Below are 8234 nucleotides of genomic sequence, written 5' to 3'. Positions count from 1 at the left end.
TCCAACATAGAAACCATTCCAATAACCTGGGAAGTTTAGCATGACTGGGAATCCCTTTGGCATTGGAATTTACAGTAAAGCAAAACGGACGCTGCTAGGTCAAACATACGACTTCTAGCAGATCTATGCAGACTTTTTACCAAAAATACAATGAACCTGGCTGTTTCATTTTACTGTTTTTTTTCACACCTTAGATTTCAAAGTAGGTCTCAAGGAATTTTTCTTTCCAATATGAGAATTCAACCCACTTAAAATGGAAACACAACAAAGAACAGATGCTCCTTTGTAGAAATCCACTGTCATGGAATGCATTATTCCCTGGAGTAAGATTTACTTTAAACATTAAAATGTTCTTTTCTGGCAAAGGTTATCATGGAAACCCCTGACAAAAAAATTCCTGACAAATGTATCATGGACTATTTTAAAAAAATTTGATTGCCTTTCTTTGATCACATGACTGCTCAATTGTAAAAAAAATTAAAGCTGTTTTTTTTTTTTTTTTTTAAGATTTTATTTATTTGACAGAGAGAAACACAGCAAGAGAGGGAACACAAGCAGGGGGAGTGGGAGAGGGAGAAGCAGGCCTCCTGCGGAGCAGGGAGCCCAATGCGGGGCTCGATCCCAGGACCCCAGGATCATGACCTGAGCTGAAAGCAGACGCTTAACGACTGAGCCACCCAGGTGCCCCAAAGCTCAGCTCTTTCTTCTTTTGGAATATGGTATGATCCTAGAAATTTTCTATCAGTTCTAATATTTTAAACCGTGAAGAAGTGACCATGCATCAAACGAAGGTCATGAGTGGCTGCTTTAAGAGCCAGCTTCTCGAGACTATAAATGGGGTTATTTTGTTACAGGTGGTTTCATTAAAGTAAGACACTCAGTGATGGTCTATCAGCCCTGAAAAAATGGTGCTGCTACCCAAACTCATTTATAGTGAATGGACGACAAAAATAAGACTATTTTTCAGATGATGAAGGGAACAGCCATAAGAGTGAGTGTATGTCTGTGGCTGAACTGACTAGAGAACGGGAAGGCAGACGAGCTTTGCAGGATCTAGCCAGGCCGATCTGTGCAGGCTTCTACGTACACACAGGGTTAGGCGCTGAAGCTTTCTCGTAAAAGTCCTGGGCCTACGGTGATCATCATCAATAACGACATGAAGAAACATGCAATCAGTTCTGAAAGCGAGATGACCCAAGTTTGTCCAGAGTGGGAGGAGAATAGTAAGATAAAATCGGATGCTTTTTACATTGTCAGATTTATCATTAGCAGCTAACACCCTGAATTTATTGGCAACTATACCAAGCCCGAGCTGGTAGAGATGTTGCGGTACTGGTCCCCATCTAGTAAAGAAAATATCACCATAAATATCTTCTACCATCCCAAATATCTTAAACCAATATTCTTAAATCGTTTCATTCAAAGGTATGTTGTCATCTTGCCTGTACTACCCTATCATCAAGAGTCCTTGTAAAATTATATATAAAAGTCTACTGCTATAGAAATCTCAGAAATGTCAGGTTAGCAATGATAATTATCTAAAGAAGTTAGCTTCGTGGAACAGCTTTTGAGTATTTATTGCTCAGATGCATTCAAAAAATTCTTGAACATAACGTGGCAATGGCTCTCATACATCTGTAAACAGAACACCACTAAAAAATGTTATTGGCATGAAATACTATAATATGGATGTGTAAAATTTTTAAATCTTAAAGCCTCTTAACATAATCGTGTATATCTATGTACAAAACATACATAAATTTCACTTTATTTAAAACATATGAAAGAGGAAATTTCAAATCACACTAAACATAATAAATATAGAACTTGCTTTGTTAAAAATCTACAGTATACATTCAAGTAAAGGCTAAACTTCCAACGCCAACTATATATGAGACAAAATTAATCATTTACAATAATCAGTTTCCTAAAAGTGCTATTTTTAATACCTATAAGAGGAAACTCATTCTAGTGCTTCTGTTTCCATCCAAACATATACATTCCTTTATTCACAGAACCAGATGCTTCTGTTACTCAAAATATATATCCAAAGCTTTTATATCCTTTTAAATAGATTCAACATATTAGCTCTTTGGGGGAGGGACAGGAAAGTCCAAACAAACACCTCAGACCATCTTCAATCATTAGATATGACCGACTTTATGACACACCCTGTTTCAACTCAGATGTGAAATCTGATGAACGTGCTGATGAGAACAATTCCAGTCCACACGTCTAAGGTAAGTCATCTTTTTCTACATGGGAGTTTGTGTAGGTCGAGGAACACCCACTGTAGCAACCTTCCTGTGATCCAGGTCTTGAGGCCATGCTCCATTTCTGATTTGTACCTTCTCTTCCAACCTGATTTGGTTTAGTTTCTTCAGGAGTTATATTCAGTACATTGATGGAACTGTTGGGAAAAGACAGATCTTAATAATCATCTCCTCCTCCTTTTATCCTTAAGCTCTGCCTGAAGGCCTACATTCGAAGTGCCCCCTTGTCCTATGCTAAGTAAATTTTGAGGACACACAGATCAGGAACAAAGAAGTGTTTCAAAATGGTCTAATTTATCACTTTTATCTTATATATCCCACCTATTTATCTGTTTACCCATCTACTTACTTATTTCTTTGGTCTACTCTGAAGCTCTCTACACAACTGAAGCCTAAGATAGACAGAACATGTGGGCTTTGAAAGCTCGTGTCCCCCGATGTCCCCATCTTCCGGCCACTATTTTATAATCTCTTTATTGTTTTCTTCTTTACACATCCATTTGCTCATGCATGCTTTCCTCTACCCAGCCATTCACCCACATAGCTATTTAACGAGAGCCTACAAAGGCAGTAAGGAGTCCGGACTCTGAAGTCAGATGGTTTAAGCTCATCCCAGCTGGACCGCTCAGCTATGTCACTGTTCTTCAGCTTCCTCAGCTGTAAAATGGAAATAATAGTATCTATCTCATAGGGTTGGGTGGAACTGAGTTAACACATATTAAGCGCTTAAATCAATGCTCAATTAATTGTGTCACGGAGTAACAATCTTAGTGGCTGACACAGACACAGCTGCTACCCTTCAGTGACACAATCTGAGAGGTATGCTCTGTGGCCAGCCGCAAAACAGAAAAATCTGGGGCGCCTGGGTGGCTCAGTCGGTTAAGTGTCTGCCTTCGGCTCAGGTCATGATCCTGGAATCCTGGGATGGAGCCCCAGGTCAGGCTCCCTGCTTCTCCCTCGGCCTCTGCACACCGCCTGCCCCACTCACGCTCTCTCTCTCAAGTAAAATGTTAAAAAAAAATCTGCCTAAATGATTTACTTTCAAATCTAACGGGGTAAGTCAACAAATGATACACTTTTATCAACTGAATATCTTATGTAATTTTTTTCACAAATGTACATTTTTTCCCCAAATGTGCGTTTTTTGTGTCTTTGGTTTACTAACTCAACCTCAGTGTGGCAATCCTAAAAAGAAATGTTGCTTTAATTCTAAAAATCGAAACCCAAAACAATTAAAAATTTTACTTACGCTTATTTGCCAATACTTAAAAAAAAAAAAAAAAAAAAAAAGGAACTTGCTTATAATTCAGCCCTCAGAAACCCTGCCATCTCAGACGAGATGGGATCAAGGAGCAACTAAATTCTCTCCATAAATTTGTACCCGAATTACTTTGTATAAGATTCCATTCTACAGTGAAGGAGGAATGAGGTTGTTGCCGTAAGTATTAGCTACAAATACTCCTATTCGTTTTGCTATGATCTTATTACAAACCCAGATCCAAGGTGCTTCAGGAGCAAGGAGTCCAAATTTACCAAATAACTTAAAATTTTGAGAACTATGTCAGGCTCCACAGCTTCTCTCCTGGTAACTAGTAACACAACTCTTTTCTAGGTTTTATCTTCAGAGCCCGGTGACCATGAACATGAAGAGCTCAATGGAGTTTCTTTAGGCTCAAAATTCTGTTTCTATGCCACTGATGTTGTTTCGCCCTCGGACTACATGAGAGAGAAAAGCACTTTTACAATCCATATAGGTTTACATGTATTAAGTACTGTTTTAAGTGCTCTGTATGTGTCATCACTGAAATCTCCTAACACCCTGTGATGTAGGTACTAAATGCTGGACTTACCTTTGTTAAGCACAAAATAATGTCCCAAAGGATTATTATGTCAGATATTTCTTAACTAAAAATAGTAAGATTAAAAAGTAGGAATTGTAGAGACATAAAAATAATCGAGGCAACTGCTATATTCTCTCTTGGACACAGAATGCATTATTTGAAATTGGTGACTAGAATTTGTGTTATTTATACAGATTGTTCGGATTGGTCAAACTTGGGAGTTTAATAACATTCTGTATAAGAAAATACTCTGAGCTTACAGTACCTTTTGATTGTAAATCAAACTCACTTCCCATACTCAACCCATCAGTTAATCTGTTGGCTCTAACTGCAAAATATATTCCAAATCCTGTCCTGTCTACCTTCATGTGACGACCCTTGTCTAAATGGCGACTGTCTCCCCGCGACTCCCTGGGAGCCTCCTAACCACGTCTCCTGGCTCACAGCACGGGGCTCCTACAGTCTGCTTCCCACATGAGAGAACAGTCATCTTTTCAAACAGACTTTTTTTTCCCACTCTACTGCTTACACATCTCCAGTGCTTTTCCTGTTGCCCTTAGAACAATATCTGACCTAACAGATACCGACTAAATACTTTACAAATGAGATGTCAGGTACGTGCATGTGTGTGGGGGCAGCAGAGCGGGGTTCTGGAGGAACAACATGGTCATGAGTTGATAATGGTCATGAGAGAAGCTGGGTGATGCGTATACAGGGCATCATGACCTTATTCTCTCGACACTTGTATGTATCTGAACTTTTACATAAAAAAGTTTGTATCCTCATCTACTCACCCAGGGCCTTATAGGATGTGACCCCTGCCCACCTTCCACCAACCCCTCTCACCTCTTGGTCTTGCTCGCTAACACCACTTGCCCTCCACAAACACACCAGCGTCCCGCCTTTGGGGTCCCTACACTTGCCTAGAGGACTCTTCCCACGTTCTTTCTTGCCCCTCAATGTTTAGAGTCCTCATTCTTTTACAAATCAACAATATATACAGGGCTTCATATTTTTGTTTTGAAATTCATTTATTCAACAATTCTTGGTCCAAGGACTAGTGGGTTTCTTCCAACACTTAGGTCCACATCAGCCTCTCACTACCACAGATCTAGTGTGCCAGAGCCCCGACCCCTGCTCTCTCGGGCACGTGCCAAACACGCAGGCCCCCGTGACACTGTCTCCCACTTTGGTTAAGAGGAAAGATCACCACCACACTTTCCAAGGTATCCCTTTGCTCTTTTCTATTCCTCTCTCACTAGGAATGTTCTATGTGCTCAGCTTATTAATCTTGGAATAGGCTCTGAGGTAAAACATTGACATTATACCTTAGAAAATGATTTAACAACGTGAGACAGAGAAAAGTACCAAAATGCATCCGTTAATAGAAATATATGGGTTTCCTGGGGAAGGGGAGCAACTTTTTTTGACCCTGTCATCCCTGGGCACAGATCTTTACCATTCACGATGAGGACATTTTTCTCAGTTCTTTGCCCTTCAACACCAATAAAATGGGCATAGCAAAAGAAATTTTAAAATATATACTCTGCAAAGACTGTGAAAATATCCTTCTATTTAACAAAATTAAAGAATTCAAAATACTAAGCGATTCCTGTAAATGAGACTGTATTTTAATTATTTTGTATTTTGGACGTGAAATGAAAGGAACAACATTATATGATCTGGCTCCCAGCAGGCAGGGACCAGACCCACCTCATTCGCTACTGTATTCCCAGCACCAGCAGGTGTCCTTATATGATGACCACCCAATAAATATTTGCACAATGAATAATCAATCTACTAAATCCCTCTCCAAAGCCACTCCCGCTGCTAACACTACAGACATGCCTACTTGCCCCCAGCAGTGCAGATCCAGCAGTGGGACAGACCACCTGCTAGACCCCCTACAATACCTATGTGCAGATGCACAGGAACGCGTCTGGCAAAAGTCCGAAGTAGAAGGAGAAGCAGGAAGAGACTTAGTAAGTTTGGATGTGCAAACCGGAGACCCGTTAGACACACCGTGAGGCTTCTTCTGCCATGGCCTCGAGTGCACTGTAAGACTGTCCCGATCAGAACCTGTGAAAAGAAAGAATGTGGACAAAAGCAGTGCATATGGTGAGGTAGCAAACAAGGTGAAGGACATTAGCTATGATGATCATCTGCAGGGGAGTGAGGTCTGAGGTAGAACAAGTTAATGTGGCTGGCCACTCCAGCCCCCCCCCCGACTCTGGTCTAGCTAATCTCGCCATCTCTTATGCATATTCCATAAACATCTAAGGATCTAGTTTTTAAAATATTTGGTGATCTCCAAAGTTTTACATTAATAATGGACAGTATTTCATTTACATGCATTTTCAGATTAAAGGGTTAATGAAGTACTCACTTCCTGAGAAGGCACTGAAAAGTTTCATATTTTCGGAGTTCTGGTGGTCAAAGGTAGTCATATTTAAAAACTGTTGCTTTAACCAACTGGCTCTTTCTTCTTCAAATGCCTTTCTCTATCGTAACAAGCAAACCAAAGAAATATTGATCAACATTTCAACATTCACATTGTTGGCATTTCCCATCACTTCTGCAGCTGCTGGTGTTTGCTTTCTGGCTATCATAAAGATTTTGTAAATCAAATGAATTAACCTAGAAAACTAAGAAAAATTTCATTGAAGAAAATTATATTTAAGAAATAAAAATGACCCATTTCACCTAATAAACCAACTCATCACTATTTTCACACCCGTTTTGAGTAAACTCAAATGGACAATGCAAACAAAACAAAAACAAAAACAAAAAACAGCATATTAGCATAACTCCTGAGCATACAGAACATTATATAGAATTACCAAAAAAACAGAAAAATACCCACTGCAAATGAATCACTTGAGAAAAAGGAGCTGTGACTTCCCCGGGCATTGCTCTGGGCCTCTAACCACCTACCAGCATCAGCAGCCACCACCACTAAGCCACAAGAGGGCACATGTCAGACTTTCCCCTTCCCATCGGCCGATCATCCTAGACTCTCCCTCAGCCCTCAGGTCTTCACGCTTCCATCTCATCCTTCCCTGGCCCCACTGGCCCCAGAGCCCAGAGGCAGACAGATCCTCCTGCAGAGAGCTGGGGGCAGTACACAAAGTAGCCGGAGTATCTCTTGGAACAGGCTGGGAGACAGGGACCCAGAAACAGGTTCCCAGAAGTTAGGAGAAAATGCTGGTGCAAATTTTCTGAGAAAGTTAGCTATTGATAAGACAGATTTTCACAGCTGTGGAGGACATCCATGATAGCTACTTAAACAGAATATAGTCTTTCATTCCTAAATACGAATACAAAATTATGCATCACCAGACATTTGAAGAAAACTAAGAGCATGAAAGAAAAACAGCCAAGATAACTGACCACAGATAACAGATAGTTCAAGAGACTCTTTAAAAAAAAATTCTAACACAAATGATTAGATTTATGAACATCTGTAAAATAATATAGTGCTATACATGGAAAAGCAAAAAATGAAGACATGGGAGAACTTAAAAGATAAATCTAAAATAAAAACTCAGTGGATGAAGTGAAGAGTTAAAAGTGAGAGAATATCCCCGAACTCAGAACATAGTCAATCTACAGATGTAGTCAGAAGACCAATCATTTGTCTAATAAAAGTGTTCCAGAATACAAGAGAAGTCAAAGAAGGAAAAAATACAGAATCAAAGAAAATATCCCTGAATTGAAGAAATATAGTGTCTTGAGGCTGAAAAGAAGCTACACCTAGATACAGCCTAGTAAAATGTTAGAACTTTAAGAATATAAAAAGGACAGAAGAAGGAGAGAAGGAAAAAACAAAACAGGATATCCACAAAGTATGGTATATGTAGGTTATAGTTTAAACAGGCTCCTCATTAGTAAAACCAAACAGTAGAAAAAATGGAGTAAGTTTTGAGGGAAAAAAGTTGGAAACTAAATTCTATATCCAGCCAAACCAATCATATGAATGTATTTTTGGATATTCTAGAATTGAGAATATTTTTCACTCACACAATACTTGACAAAAAAAATTACTCAAGAAAGTAATACAGCAAATTGAAAAAGGAACCCAAGAAAGAAGATAACATGAGACATAAGCTGAATGTGAGTC

General features: G+C 39.4%; 1 protein-coding gene across 11 annotated transcripts in view; it reads right to left on the bottom strand.

The window, feature by feature from the left end:
- Nucleotides 1–1556: 1556 nt before the first annotated feature.
- SSX2IP (SSX family member 2 interacting protein) overlaps nt 1557–8234 on the bottom strand; it is a 41373-nt gene continuing 34695 nt past the window's right edge. For 10 of the 11 annotated variants that reach the window (XM_064588915.1, XM_064588918.1, XM_064588920.1 and 7 more), the window contains 3 exons: nt 6501–6615; nt 6028–6193; nt 1557–2410 (listed from right to left, as the gene is read on the bottom strand). In XM_064588915.1, the coding sequence (XP_064444985.1) occupies nt 2236–2410; nt 6028–6193; nt 6501–6615 (456 nt within the window). In that variant the 3' untranslated portion in view covers nt 1557–2235. The remainder of the gene's footprint in view (nt 2411–6027; nt 6194–6500; nt 6616–8234) is intronic. The other variant, XM_064588922.1, reaches the window with a different exon arrangement.

Source organism: Mirounga angustirostris, unplaced genomic scaffold (genome assembly GCF_029215605.1).
Source record: "Mirounga angustirostris isolate CCGP_5_RB_7025 unplaced genomic scaffold, mMirAng1.0.hap1 SCAF_4, whole genome shotgun sequence".
Lineage (NCBI taxonomy): Eukaryota > Metazoa > Chordata > Mammalia > Carnivora > Phocidae > Mirounga > Mirounga angustirostris.
Note: the sequence above shows the minus strand (reverse complement) of the source record. Positions and strands in the feature narration are given on the sequence as shown.